This window comes from Hyperolius riggenbachi, chromosome 5 (genome assembly GCF_040937935.1).
Source record: "Hyperolius riggenbachi isolate aHypRig1 chromosome 5, aHypRig1.pri, whole genome shotgun sequence".
Taxonomy (NCBI): domain Eukaryota; kingdom Metazoa; phylum Chordata; class Amphibia; order Anura; family Hyperoliidae; genus Hyperolius; species Hyperolius riggenbachi.
In genome coordinates, this window is record NC_090650.1 from 446,335,726 (window position 1) to 446,351,614 (window position 15,889).

The 15,889-nt window shown below is 45.1% G+C and overlaps 1 protein-coding gene across 3 annotated transcripts in view; it reads left to right on the plus strand.

Moving 5' to 3' along the window:
- Nucleotides 1-15,889, plus strand: part of KIFC2 (kinesin family member C2) — a 91,600-nt gene that overhangs the window by 46,389 nt on the left and 29,322 nt on the right. For all 3 annotated transcript variants that reach the window (XR_011020993.1, XM_068238181.1, XM_068238182.1), the window contains exons 6-11: nt 1,433-1,617; nt 2,300-2,365; nt 6,862-6,999; nt 9,760-9,957; nt 11,932-12,105; nt 13,143-13,290. Coding sequence is in view for 2 of the 3 variants with exons in the window: in XM_068238181.1 (XP_068094282.1) it covers nt 1,433-1,617; nt 2,300-2,365; nt 6,862-6,999; nt 9,760-9,957; nt 11,932-12,105; nt 13,143-13,290 (909 nt within the window). In the remaining variant the exon portion in view is untranslated. The remainder of the gene's footprint in view (nt 1-1,432; nt 1,618-2,299; nt 2,366-6,861; nt 7,000-9,759; nt 9,958-11,931; nt 12,106-13,142; nt 13,291-15,889) is intronic.

Sequence of the window (15,889 nt, forward strand, 5' to 3'; positions counted from 1 at the left end):
GAAAATTTGGTGTTTCTAGGACTTAAGGGGGCTTTGCTATTAACCGCTAAAGTCGGCGGATTTTTACTGTAATTTAAAATGCAGAAAATCTGCATCTGCCTATTTTCTGCATTTTACCATACAGTAAAAATCTGCCGACTTTAATGGTTAATAGCAAATCCCCTGTAAGTCCTAGGAACACCAAATTTGCAGGGTTTATTATACAGAATCTTCTGAACAAGATGCAAAAAAAAGTTTTCAAAAAGACCTTATAGTTTTTGAGAAAATCGATGTTAAAGTCGGGCGGAATTTCCGCGATTTCCGGCGGAAATTCCGCATAGGAATGCGGAAATTGGTAGCGGAATCGGTAATTTGGCAATGGCGGAATGCGGATTTACCGCGGAATCGGAAATTGGCATTCCGACCATCCCTAGAGGTTAGGGTTAAGATTAGCAGTGTTGGGTTTGGAGGATATGAGGTTGTGATTCAAAGAAGGGTTAGGAGTATGAGTGTCAGAAGAAGTGAAGTTCAGGTTAGAGGGTGTTGTGTTAGGCTGAGGGGTTTCATTGTTACATGAAGGAGAGTTAGGGTTAAAAGAACTGGGGTAAGAAGAAGTGAGGTTAGGAGAATTAGTGTTAGAAGAAATTAAGTTCGAAGAATTCGGGTTAGAGTTTGTAGGATTTTGAGAATTGAGGATAGAGGAAGTGAGGTTAGAAGAATTAGGGTTAGAGGAAGTGAGGTAAGGAGAGGAAGTGGGTTTAGGACAATTACTGTTAGAGGAAGTGGGGTTAGTAGAGGAAGTGATGTCAAGAGAATTATGGTTAGATGAAGCGAGTTTTAGAGAATCAGGCTTAGAGGAAGTGAGGTTAGTAAAGGAAGTGGGTTTTGGGGAATTACTGTTTGAGGAAGTGAGGTCAGGAGGATTATGGTTAGATAAAGCAAGTTTTAGAGAATCAGGTTTAGAGGAAGTGAGGTTAGTAGAGGAAGTGAGGTTTGGAGGATTAGAGTTAGAAAAACAGAGGTTAGTAGAGTAAGTGGTGTTTTGGAGAATTAGGGTAAATACGTTGCTCTATCCCACAGGTGTGGAACTCCAATCCTTGAGGGCCAAATCCATGCCAGTGTTTAGGATGGACTGAGAAATGGAGACATGTGCTCTACCTGAAGGACCGCACCTTTCCTGATTCAGTCTCATCAACTAGTTTGAGCTGTTCCAAAAATGTGTAAGGATCTCGACCCTTGAGGACTGGAGTTCGACCCCTGTGCTCTATCCCAAGATTTCCTCTGAATTTGTAGTGCCATGTCAGATCATGCTGCTCCTCTATTCTGTGATGCTCTTTGGTGATATTATGTATCCATTCTGAAGCTGATTTTCACAGATCTCGCTATACTATACTTTATATGTTGTATTATGATGCTACTGACCGGCTGTTCCTTGGATTTGGCCCCCGCACAGGTGTGTTATGCTCGGGGTTCCCCGACTCTCCCCTCACCCCTCTCGGGGTTCACAAGCTGGTGGAGTCTATCAGCACCCTGCAGGGGGAGCGGGCGCAGCTGCAGGAGGAGATAGGAGAGCTGAGGCAAGACATGGAGGAGAAGGAGCGGCAGAAGGAGAGGCTGAACACTGAGCTACAGCAGCAGGTGAGACCTCCTACCAGTGACATCATCACACCCAGCAATAATCTACGATTATACATATCTGTATATACAGCTAGCCTAACATCACTTCATCCAGCAGCAGGTGAGACCTCCTACCAGTGACATCATCACACCCAGCAATAATCTACGATTATACATATCTGTATATATAGCCAGCCAACATCAGTACATCCAGCAATAATCTACGATAACATGTATCTGTATATACAGCCAACCAACATCATCACATCCAGCAGCAGGTGAGACCTCCTACCAGTGACATCATCACACCCAGCAATAATCTATGATTACACGTAGTATATGTATATACAGCCAACATTCCTGACTGTGTCTGTGTGTCACCTTCATGTACTCACACTGGGATGAGGAGGAGGGCGTGCTTCATGCACTATTTTCATAATGTGGGACAGAAAAAACACAATGACTTAAGTACATAATAACAGCAAAATTCACTGTTAATGCCTCAGGGAATCTGGAGGTAGGGGCGTGTACTGAATGACAGGTTCTGCAGGGGCGTGTACTGAATGACAGGTTATACAGGGGGCGTGTACTCAATGACAGGTTTCTCTTGACCAATGGTTTACATGATCCTTCCCCTGAGCAGTAGCTGTAGGCGATGAATATTATATGAACTCACAAGGAGTCTCTCTCTCTTGACAATTAGATTGAAGAGCTGAAGGAGAAGATAAAGCAGCGAGAGGAGGAACTGTGTCAGCTCCGAGCAGAAATGGTGAGAAGTGGAAGATTTAACTGTCTGATGATATTGTATCTGTCTATTCAAAAATAATGTGTTGTGGGTGGGCTAGGTGAGGGAGCAAGGGGCTAGGCATTGCTGGGGTGACATTGGTTGCTTTAGATACTGTACTTCCATATTTTGTAGTTTTTGTCATTAATGGTGTCCTTACGCAGGCAGATGGCCACCAGATTTATAATTGCCACACTGCAAAAAGATTTTTTTTAAGTTTTCACCTTGACAATCCATAGAACTTTTCCAGTGGCTGCTGTGCAGGGTGGACTGGTGGTCCCCCCCCCCCCCCCCAGATCTCCCCCATATAGTGCTGCCCCTGCAGAGTATTGGCAGCGGAGTGAGCTCACCTGCCTGACGGCATGCTCCTCCCATGTCCTGTCTCCCTCTCTGCTGGTGCGCCCGTTACCCTCACCTGGTGGCATGTGGGGTGTCACTTAATGTACAAGCTGCTGCATTGACGAGTAACAGGAGCTCTGCTCAGAATGGAGACAGGACATGGGTGGAGCAAGCCAGCGGGCAGCGGAGTGCATTCTGCTGCCAACACTCTGCACGGCGGGGGAGCAGTATTTTAGTTGGAGAGGTTCAACAATTGGCCGCTAATCTACTGCCGCACCCGCCACACACCCCACCTGCCCCCGATCGAGCAATCAATAGTTTTGATCGATTTTGGCCAGAAAGTGAAAATACAACCACAGTGGTCGAATCTGTGATACGTTTATGGGCATCTTAATGTGTAATGTAGTGATGTCACGAACCTCCGATTTTCAGTTCGCGAACCCCTTTCGCGAACTTTCACAGAAGGTTCGGTTCGCGCGAACTTTCGCAATCCGCAATAGACTTCAATGGGGAGGCGAACTTTAGATTTTAGAAAAATTTCTACCGGATGGAAAAATGATAGAAAACATGTTTCAAGGGTTCTAATACCTGGAGGAAGACATGATTGAGTGAAATACAAATCAAAAGTCCCAGGCAAAAATCTAGATTTCACATAAACCCCTATTTTAAGGTCACAAATCTCATTCAATGTTCAATTACAGGCCTACACTACTTTACAACATCAGACAGTGTATCCCTCACCTCCTTCCTCCTCCCGGAGGGAGGAGGATCTCATCTTCCAGGGAATTGTAGAATTGGTGCTTGGTAGATAGCTCTCTTCACCGCTATACCACCACCAACACTACATGCTGAAGGCAGCCTAGCATGTACCATTCTGATATATCCAAGAGAAAAATGAGCTTGCTTAAAGATTTGTAGGCTTTCAAAAGCCAGCTTACATACCTTGGCCGGGAACTTAACCCACGTCTGAGTGCATGGTAGATAGCTCTCTTAACCGCTATACCACCACCAACACTACATTCTGAAACCAGCCTAGCATGTACCATTATGATATATCCTAGAGAAAAATGAGCTTGCTTAAAGATTTGTAGGCTTTCAAAAGCCAGCTTACATACCTTGGCTGGGAATTGAACCCAGGTCTGAGTGCGTGGTAGATAGCTCTCTTAACCGCTATACCACCACCAACACTACATTCTGAAACCAGCCTAGCATGTACCATTATGATATATCCTAGAGAAAAATTAGCTTGCTTAAAGGATTTGTAGAATTTCAAAAGCCAGCTTACATACCGTGGCTGGGAATTGAACCCAGGCTGGGCTGGGAATTGAACCCAGGTCTCAGTGTGTGGTAGGTATCTGACTTAACCCCTATACCACCAACCACACTACATGCTGAAGCCAGCCTAGCATGTACCATTATGATACATCCTAGAGAAAAATTTGCTTGCTTAAAGATTTGTAGGCTTTCAAAAGCCAGCTTACACATTCCTTGGCTGGGAATTGAACCCAGGTCTGAGTGCATGGTAGATAGCTCTCTTAACCGCTATACCACCACCAACACTACATGCTGAAGCCAGCCTAGCATGTACCATTGTGATATACCCAAGAGAAAAATGAGCTTGCTCTCTCTCTTTCTCTAGGACTTGATGGTTTTAAGCTGAAAATTCACTTCAATGGCATCAACGGATACCAGCAGAATTTCACAGGCAATTTCGGAATTCTGCCGGATTGAAAAAGCAATTCCGTTCCGACCAAACGGAATGGAATGACCAATTTCCGCCCAAAATTGCGGAAAATACAATTCCACGGAAAGCGGTGACCATCCCTACTAGAGAGAGAGAGAGAAGTAGGGATGCTCGCTGGATTCCGCGGAATTCTCAATTCCGTGATTCCAGCCGGAATTGGGTCAATTCCGATTCCGCCAGGCGGAATGGAATTGCTATACCTCTAAAACGGAATTCCGCGGAAATTTTTTTAATTACGCGGAATTTACATTTATTTTCTCACCTATCTATTTTCCCTCCTCCCCTCCTCCTTCCTCGTCTCCTCCTTCCTCCCGGAGGGAAGAGGGTCTCATCTTCCAGGGAATTGTAGTATTTCAAAAGCCAGCTTACATACAGTGGCTGGGAATTGAACCCAGGCTGGGCATTGAACCCAGGTCTCAGTGTGTGGTAGGTATCTGACTTAACCCCTATACCACCAACCACACTACATGCTAAAGCCAGCCTAGCATGTACCATTATGATCAATCCAAGAGAAAAAGTAGCGTGCTTAAGGATTTGTAGTATTTCAAAAGCCAGCTTAAATACTGTGGCTGGGAATTGAACCCAGGCTGGGCATTGAACCCAGGTCTCAGTGTGTGGTAGGTATCTGACTTAACCCCTATACCACCAACCACACTACATGCTGAAGCCAGCCTAGCATGTACCATTATGATCAATCCAAGAGAAAAATGAGCTCTCTCTAAGGATTTGTAGCCAGGCATGGCCTTGCCTTTTGTGTTCAACAGTTGTCCAAAGAAAACCCCAGATAGCCAGGTAGATTAATCTCTCTCTCTCTTTCTCTCTAGTAGGGATGTTCACCAGTGGCGTAGCTAAGGAGCTGTGGGCCCCGATGCAAGTTTTACATTGGGGCCCCCCCAAGCACTCTATACATAACAATTGATGCGGCGCACCAAAACCTGCCAATGGCAACTACAGTGTCAGAGGAGCAAGAAGGGGATGGGGAACAGTGTGTTAGTCATTACTACTATTCACAGCATCTATAGAAGTGATTATTATGAGCACAGGACCAATAGAGAGCTAATACTGTAGTTGAGGGAGAGCCCTTCGGGGCCCCTCTGGCTCAAGGGCCCCGATGCGGTCGCTACCTCTGCACCCCCTATTGCTACGCCCCGGATGTTCACCGCTTTCCGCGGAATTGTATTTTCTGGAATTTTTAGGCGGAAATTGGTCATTCCGTTCCGTTTGGTCGGAACGGAATTGCTTTTTCAATCTGGCGGAATTCCGAAAATGCCTGTGAAAATCTGCCGGTATCCTTTGATGGTTTTAAGCTGAAAATTCAGTTCAATGGCATCAAGTCCTAGAGAGAGAGAGAGAGAGAGGGCTAATTTTTCTCTTGGATTGATCATAATGGTACATGCTAGCCTGGCTTCAGCATGTAGTGTGGTTGGTGGTATAGGGGTTAAGTCAGATACCTATCACACACTGAGACCTGGGTTCAATTCCCGGCCAAGGTATGTAAGCTGGCTTTTGAAAGCCTACAAATCTTTAAGCAAGCTCATTTTTCTCTAGGATATATCCTAATGGTACATGCTAGGCTGCCTTTAGCAAGTAGTGTTGGTGGTGGTATAGAGGTTAAGAGAGTTATCTACCAAGCACTCAGACCTGGGTTCAATTCCTGGCCAAGACCTGGGTTCAATTCCTGGCCAAGTATATAAGCTGGCTTTTGAAATTCTACAATTCCCTGGAAGATGAGACCCTCCTCCCTCCGGGAGTGAGGGAGGATAAGGAACAACAATTAGCTAGGAATAAGCCTATAAGAGCCTAACTAAACTCTCCCTAGCAGAGTCTGTCAGCAGCTGTCCCTTAACTAATTAGTGTAGGCAGACTAGTGAGTAAAATGGCACAAGGACCTTGCCTTGTATAAGGGGGGGTGGGGATCTAGGACTGAGCGTAGTCTGATTGGCAACAATGTGCCTGCTGACTGTGATGTAGAGGGTCAAAGTTTTGCTCAATAGAGCATTATGGGGCGAATTGAACTTCCGGGAAAGTTCGCGAACCACCAGTACACCTTCCATCTGGAACTCAAAGGATTAACTTTGGGCATCAGAATGTCAGTTAGTTGGACAGTTGGCTGAAGCAGATTAGCTGAATCTCCATCACACATTAGACTGAGAAAGCTACTCTGTGGGAGTAGCGAAATGTCTAGAAAAGAAAATGTTGTGCAACTGTAACAACTTTCCCTTATTTGCTTTGGTTATGCAGAGTGTGTATTTGGGATATCTTGTGTATACAGTATAAAAGGTGTATAGCATAAGGCCAGCGTGAGCTCTCTGTCGCCCCCTGCAGGGTATGTCTTGTGTATACAGTGTATAAGGTGTATAGAATAAGGCCAGCGTGAGCTCTCTGTCGCCCCCTGCAGGGTATGACAGACTCAGAGAAGCACATCCAGAACCTCAGTGTGGAGAATGAGGGGCTGAAGCAGAGTCTGAGCGTCACTCAGGGCTTACTGGAGAAACTGGCTGCAGTGACCACCCAGCCCTCCACCCACCTCATGAAGGTAAGTCCTATAGTTGAGAAATGGGTGAAGCTCTAGAGAGACCACCCAGCCCTCTGCCCACCTCATGAAGGTAAGTCCTATAGATGGGAAATGCGTGGAGCTCTATAGAGACCACCAAGCCCTCCGCCAACCTCATGAAGGTAAGTCCTATAGATGGGAAATGGGTGGAGCTCTATAGAGACCGCCCAACCCTCCGCCCACCTCATGAAGGTAAGTCCTATAGATGGGAAATGGGTGGAGCTCTAGAGAGACTGCCCAACCCTCCACCCACCTCATGAAGGTAAGTCCTATAGATGGGAATAATACAGTGGTTTGCAAAAGTATTGAAGTTTTCCACATTTTGTCACATTACTGCCACAAACATGAATCAATTTTATTGGAATTCCACATGAAAGACCAATACAAAGTGGAGTACATGTGAGAAGTGGAACGAAAATCATACATCATTCCAAAAATGTTTTACAAATCAATAACTGCAAAGTGGGGTGTGCGTAATTATTCAGCCCCCTGAGTCAATACTTTGTAGAACCACCTTTTGCTGCAATTACAGCTGCCAGTCTTTTAGGGTATGTCTCTACCAGCTTTGCACATCTAGAGACTGAAATCCTTGCCCATTCTTCTATGCAAAACAGCTCCAGCTCAGTCAGATTAGATGGACAGCATTTGTGAACAGCAGTTTTCAGATCTTGCCACAGATTCTCGATTGGATTTAGATCTGGATTTTGGCTGGGCCATTCTAACACATGGATATGTTTTGTTTTAATCCATTCCATTGTTGCCCTGGCTTTATGTTTAGGGTCATTGTCCTGCTGGAAGGTGAACCTCCGCCCCAGTCTCAAGTCTATTGCAGTCTCCAAGAGGTTTTCTTTCAAGTTTGTCCTGTATTTGGCTCTATCCATCTTCCCATCAGCTCTGACCAGCTTCCCTGTCCCTGCTGAAGAGAAGCACCCCCAGAGCATGATACTGCCACCACCATATTTGACAGTGGGGATGGTGTGTTCAGAGTGATGTGCAGTGTTAGTTTTCCACCACACATAGCATTTTGCATTTTTGGTCTCCTCTGACCGGAGCACCTTCTTCCACATGGTTGCTGTGTCCCCTACATTGCTTGTGGCAAACTGCAAACGGGACTTCTTATGCTTTTCTCTCTCTCTTCTCTCACTCTTCCATAAAGGCCAACTTTGTGCAGTGCACGACTAATAGTTGTCCTATGGACAAATTCCTCCACCTGAGCTGTAGATCTCTGCAGCTCGTCCATAGTCACCATGGGCCTCTTGACTGCATTTCTGATCAGCGCTCTCCTTGTTCGGCCTGTGAGTTTAGGTGGACGGCCTTGTCTTGGTAGGTTTACAGGTGTGCCATACTCCTTCCATTTTTGAATGATCGCTTGAACAATGCTAAGTGGGATGTTCAAGGCTTTGGAAATCTTTTTGTAGCCTAAGCCTGCTTTAAATTTCTCAATAACTTTATCCCTGACCTGTCTGGTGTGTTCTTTGGACTTCATGGTGTTGTTGCTCCCAATATTCTCTCAGACAACCTCTGAGAGCAGCTGTATTTGTACTGACATTAGATTACACACAGGTGCACTCTATTTAGTCATTAGCACTCATCAGGCAATGTCTATGGGCAACTGACTGCACTTAGACCAAAGGGGGCTGAATAATTACGCACACCCCACTTCGCAGTTATTGATTTGTAAAAAATGTTTGGAATCATGTACGATTTTCGTTCCACTTCTCACGTGTACACCACTTTGTATTGGCCTTTCACGTGGAATTCCAATAAAATGTATTCATGTTTGTGGCAGTAATATGACAAAATGTGGAAAACTTCAAAGGGGCCGAATACTTTTGCAAACCACTGTATGAAATAATAATGTCTTCTCTAGGAGAATTTTTGGGGAAGCACATGACCATTTTATTTAGGTGACTGATTTGTACGTTTTGTAAGTCTCTGGCTGGTCACCATCATCACCATCTGCGGAAACAGGAAGGAGACATGATCGTGACTATGGGAGCTCCAGAGGTTGAGGTGGACCTTCCAGATTTGGGAAGAGAGACCCCAGAAGCTCTTTATAGTGTAGTATGTCATCAAAAGTGGGTATAGTGTAGTATATAGTATTCCCAAACCCAGGCTGCAACAGCGTCAACCACAGCAACGCACCTGTGGAGAGATTAGTCTGTCTTCATTCAGAACGTGGGTGACCCTAACCCTAAACCACCATACAGACAGCATGCAGGGACAGGGACTGCAGGGAAGCCATGCTGGGGTGTTTTCACATTTCAGATTGGTAGCGGCCTGAGTTGGCACCACTGCTGGATGTACAAGTATCGGTCATATGTACTCCCATCCAACGTATTTCAAAAACTGTTTTCAAGCACATTGTAGAAGTGATAGGATTGTACAATCAACATTGTATCATTAGTGGCCACCTTTACAGGAACAGACATATCTACCAATAAATGTTATACAGCAGATGAAAGTCCCCACAAGTTATATATTGCCACCCCTGTGACCCCCAGAACTCATGTCTTGAGGGCATCTGGAGGTCTCTGGGACAGGAAATGCCGGAACATCTCCATTGGGAAGACAGATGGAAAAGGGGAGGGGCATTCTATCTAAAACTATCCTATAGGTTTGGGATTGGAAGCATAAAGTATTCTTACTCTGAGACACTCGTTTTAGTTTGGCGTTACCCTGAAGATTGAACACAGCAGCTTTAGCCATCGTTGACTTCTCTTATGTCTTGCTGAATATCAGGAGAATGAGGACCTGCGCAGCAAGGTGCATCATCTGGAGACATCACTGCAGGAGAAGGTGGAGCAGCTGGTCTACACGAAGGGTCACATGGACACGCTGCAGTGGCGCAGAGAGGAGGAAACACGGCTGCTGGAGGAGAAGATTCATGGGCTGCAGCTTTCACTGGAAAATGAGAAGACGAAACCCCCAGATGTGAAGGTGACACAGTTATTTCTGAGGTTATGGACACTGCGTCCTCTGGTCTGAGGACAGACAGCTGGAGGCCAGAGGACAAGTGACTTGTGGGGAGTAACCTGCTGTTCAGAGAGCCAGAGGGCAGATGAGAGATCGCTGGGAGACAGGTAATGGGTGAGGAGCAACCTGGTATACAGAAAGCCAGAGGACAGTTGAGAGGTCGCTGGGAGACCGGTGATTGGTCAGGAGCAACCAGGTGTCCAGAGAGCCAGAGGTCAGATGAGAGGTCGCTAGGAGACAGGTGATTGGTGAGGAGCAACCTGGTATACAGAAAGCCAGAGGACAGTTGAGAGGTCGCTGGGAGACCGGTGATTGGTCAGGAGCAACCAGGTGTCCAGAGAGCCAGATGAGAGTTCGCTAGGAGACAGGTTATTGGTGAGGAGCAACCAGGTGTCCAGAGAGCTCGAGGATAGGCGAGAGGTCACTAAGAGACAGGTGAGGGGGAGGAGCAACAGGTGTTGTCAGAGGACAGGTGAGAAGTCGCTAGGCGATACAGTAGGTGATTGGTGAGGAGGAACCAGGCGTCCAGAGATTCAGAGGACAGGTGAGAGGTCGCTAGGAGATAGGTGATTGGTGAGGAGCAACCAGGTGTCTAGAGAGTCAGAGGATAGGTGAGAGGTTGGTAGGAGACAGTTCAGGAGAAACCAGGTGTCCAGAGAGTCAGAGGACAGGTGAGAGATGACTAGGAGACATAGGAGACAGGTGATAGGTAAGGAACAACCAGATGTCCAGAGATTCAGAGGACAAGTAGTGGGCAGGTGATTGGTGAGGAGGAACAGGGTGTCCAGAGAGCCAGAAGATAGGTGAGAGGTTGGTAGGAGACAGGTGATGGGTCAGGAGCTACCAGGTGTCCAGAGAGTCAGAGAATAGGTCAGAGGTCGGTAGGAGACACGTGATGGGTCAGGAGCAACCAGGTGTCCGGAGATTCAGAAGACAAGTAGTGTAAAGGTGATTGGTGAGGAAGAACAAGGTGTCCAGAGAGTCAGAGGACAGGTGAGAGGTTGGTAGGAGACAGGTGATTGTGAGGAGCAACCAGGTGTTCAGAGATTCAGAGGATAAGTAGTGGACAGGTGATTGGTGAGGAGGAACAGGGTGTCCAGAGAGTCAGAGGATAGGTGAGAGGTTGGTAGGAGACAGGTGATGGGTCAGGAGCTACCAGGTGTCCACAGAGTCAGAGGACTAGTGAGAGGTATGTAGTGGAAAGGCAATTGGCGAGGAGCAATCGGCTCTAGAAGTCAGAGGATTGGTGGCTCATGGTCATAGGAAGACAGTGGACAGGTGACCAGAGTCAGAACAGAAGTCAAGTGGCTAGTGTTCTGCAGACTTATAGACACAGGGCAGATTACTTTTGGGCTGTGGAAAGGTAAAAAGTAGACAGAGGGCAGGTAACTAACAGTCAGAGAAGACTTGTAGGCAAAGGATAAATGATAGGCAGGGCGGGGACAAATCAGATTGGCAGAGAGGAGATTGGGGAGCACAGAAGAGATGATGAAAGACCGGGGTGAATGGCAAGCTGTGGGCAGAGGGCTGACAGTTCATTACAGGCAGAGACAGGTGACATGGTCAGAGGACAAATGATGGGTGGTGAGAGATGGGTGACTCGTGGCCAGACACGTAACTGGTGAGCAGAGGAGAGATGGCTGGTGGCACTGGAGGGCACAGTTCAAGCAGCTGGCAGTCATTGGGAAGTAATTGGTGGTCAGATGAGTTCAGTGGCATCTTGGCATACACAACAGTATTCAGGAATTTGCCCAAAACTCATTTATCACCATGGCTGCTCTTGATTGTTCTCTTCAGCTGACACCAGCAGCTGGAGGGACCAAATAACTTCTGCACCATTTTATTCCCATGTCATTCATGCTGAAGAGACCGAGCACGCCTTGTATTGTTTACTGTTATAGCTTGTTTTAGACTTAGAACCTTTCTCTGTCTCTGCAGTATGTGACGCAGACGGTGGAGGTGGAGTCACCGACATTGCTGCATGGCTTAGCCCAAGCTGAGGAGAGGAACCGGACACTGATGGACCAAGTGTCCAGTCATGGAGAGAAGTGCTTCCGGCTGGAGGAGCAGCTCCACAGATCTGAAGATCTCACCTCCAGCCTCCAAGCCAAGGTACGAGGGCAGATATTATTAATCCACATGGATGTAGTAACAAAGGTTGTGATGAAGGATGAGAACAGGACAAGATCATCTCCAGAGAGAGAGAGAGAATTTGGAAGCTTAGAGCAAGCATGCCACCATCTTGGACAATAGTAAATTGGCTGCATGATGAAAGAAACTATATTTATTCTTTTATTTTTTTTTTGTAAATGTAGTCCTCTTTGTCACTTTAATGTGGTAGAATCTCTGCTCTCTTTCATTGAGCTACACGTGTGACTCTCTGGAGTGTGACCACTTAGCTAGGGGTGAGGTTAGCAGTGAAGGGTTTTGGGATGAGATCTCTCCATCCAGCAGCCTTGTAGGTAACAGAATGGAGCAGGAATCATCTGACCGATTTGTGCCGGTGTAATGTCTGATTGTGCTGCCCGGAAGCTCCCTTCCACACTGAGTAGCACGCATGCTGGTTCCAGGCCAGCCTTCCACACTGAGTAGCACGCATGCTCAGTGTGAAGTTAATTATGCTGCTGGGGGTAAAATAATAAATATCTCCGCTTCCACACATCATACACTCACCAAATTTTCAGGGTAGGGAGGGGACCCCCCGAACGACCTCTGTGCTAAATTGCAGCCCCCGAGCCCCGCTGGTTCAGGAGATAGATTAGAGCTAATCTATCTCCTGAACCAGCGGGGCTCGGGGGCTGCAATTTAGCATAGAGGTAGTTCGGGGGGTCCCCTCCCTACCCTGAAAATTTGGGGAGTGTAGGATGTGAAGAAGCAGAGATATTTAGTATTTTACCAGCAGCATAATTAAATAGGAACTGTGGCCGCACAGCCTCCTACTACTGCGCATGCGGGGCAGCGCAAAGCCACAGGCAGCGTAATCAGACACAACACCGTACCTCAGTGGGGCTCTGTGGTGTGAGAGGCAGGCAGAAGTCTGGCCGGTAGTAAGAAGCCCACTCTGACATTCCTGGTTCAAACTGCAAAGATACCATGGCAGGAAATTCTAATGGCCACATCTCTGTTTAATGCTTTGTCTTTGTCTTCAGATTTCTTCCTATGAAGTGGAGATTGAGAAGTTGAAAGAGCAGCTGATGCAAGAAATCCACCAGCTGGAGTCCCAGAAGGAAGAAGCCATCAAAGAGGCCTCTGAATGTTCTGAGCAGCACATGGACACCCTGCGGGATCAGCTGATAGGTCAGAAGGAGATACATGATGGATTCACTAGACATATATTAAAGTGAACCCAAGGTGAAAGCGCTTTGCAGCTCTCTACAGAGTACATAGTCATGTCACTGACTGTCCTCAGAGGAGCTCACACTCTAATCCTACCATAGTCATAGTGTAATGTCCTATCATATTATTATTATGTATTTATATAGCACTGACATCTTCTGCAGCACTGTACAGAGTACATAGTCATGTCACTGACTGTCCTCAGAGGGGCTCACACTCTAATCCTACCATAGTCATAGTCTAATGTCCTACCATATTATTATTATGTATTTATATAGCACTGACATCTTCTGCAGCACATTACAGAGTACATAGTCATGTCACTGACTGCCCTCAGAGGAGCTCACAGTCTAATCCTACCATAGTCATAGTGTAATGTCCTACCATATTATTATTATGTATTTATATAGCACTGGCATCTTCTGCAGCACATTACAGAGTACAGAGTCATGTCACTGACTGTCCTCAGAGGAGCTCACACTCTAATCCTACCATAGTCATAGTCTAATGTCCTATCATATTATTATTATGTATTTATATAGCACTGACATCTTCTGCAGCACTGTACAGAGTACATAGTCATGTCACTGACTGTCCTCAGAGGGGCTCACACTCTAATCCTACCATAGTCATAGTCTAATGTCCTACCATATTATTATTATGTATTTATATAGCACTGACATCTTCTGCAGCACTGTACAGAGTACATAGTCATGTCACTAACTGTCCTCAGAGGAGCTCACACTGTACTCCTACCATAGTCATAGTCTAATGTCCTACCATATTATTATTATGTATTTATATAGCAGTGACATCTTCTGCAGCACATTACAGAGTACAGAGTCATGTCACTGACTGTCCTCAGAGGAGCTCACACTCTAAGCCTACCATAGTCATAGTCTAATGTCCTACCATATTATTATTATGTATTTATATAGCACTGACATCTTCTGCAGCACATTACAGAGTACATAGTCATGTCACTGACTGTCCTCAGAGGAGCTCACAATCTAATCCTACCATAGTCATAGTCTATTATCCTACCATATTATTATTATGTATTTATATAGCACTGACATCTTCTGCAGCACATTACAGAGTACATAGTCATGTCACTGACTGTCCTCAGAGGAGCACACAATCTAATCCTACCATAGTCATTGTCTAATGTCCTACCATATTATTATTATGCATTTATATAGCACTGACATCTTCTGCAGCACATTGCAGAGTACATAGTCATGCCACTGACTGTCCTCAGAGGAGCTCACAATCTAATCCTACCATAGTCATTGTCTAATGTCCTACCATATTATTATTATGTATTTATATAGCACTGACATCTCCTGCAGCACTGTACAGAGTACATAGTCATGTCACTGACTGTCCTCAGAGGAGCTCACTATCTAACCCTACCATAGTCATAGTCTAATGTCCTACCATATTATTATTATGTATTTATATAGCACAGACATCTTCTGCAGCAGTTTACAGAGTACATAGTCATGTCACTGACTGTCCTCAGAGCTCACAATCTAAACCTACCGTAGTCATAGTCTAATGTCCTACCATATTATTAAGTATTTATATAGCACTGACATATTTTGCAGCACATTACAGAGTACATACAGTAATCATGTCACTGACTGTCCTCAGAGGAGCTTACAAGCTAATTCCTACCATAGTCATAGTCTAATGTCCTCCCATATTATTATTATGTATTTATATAGCACTGACATCCTCTGCAGCACATTACAGAGTACATAGTCATGTCACTGACTGTCGAGGAGCTCACTATCTAATAATAATTCAAAGATTTCTATAGCTTTTCTCCTGTCTGACTCAAAGCGGTCAAGAGGCCACCCTGCAGTGTTAGGGAGTCTTGCCTTTAACTCCTTACTGAATAGGTACTGAGCCTAGCCAGGATTCGAACCCTGGTCTCCCATGTCAAAGGCGGTGCCCTAACCAGTACACTATCCGGGATCAGTAAAAAATGGCTCCAGAGCCTACAGTGTAAAAATGGCGCCGCATTAATTTGCATTATAAAACGATATTTATCGTTTTATGAGTTAAAAAATGGCGCCGCACTAAAAACGATATTTATCTTTTTATGACTTCCATAAAACTATAAATATCGTTTTGAAATTTAAGTCATAAAACGATAAATATCGTTTTGAAATGTGTTGAATATGGGTTGTGCTCCCAGTGTGTGTGTGTGTGTGTGTATATATATATATATATATATATATATATATATATATATATATATATATATATATATATATATATATATATATATATATATATACCAGTGGTGTGAAAAACTATTTGCCCCCTTTCCTGATTTCTTATTCTTTTGCATGTTTGTCACACTTAAATGTTTCTGCTCATCAAAAACCGTTAACTATTAGTCAAAGATAACATAATTGAACACAAAATGCAGTTTTAAACGATGGTTTTTATTATTTAGTGAGAAAAAAAAGTCCAAATCTACAAGGCCCTGTGTGAAAAAGTGATTGCCCCCCTTGTTAAAAAATAACTTAACTGTGGTTTATCACAC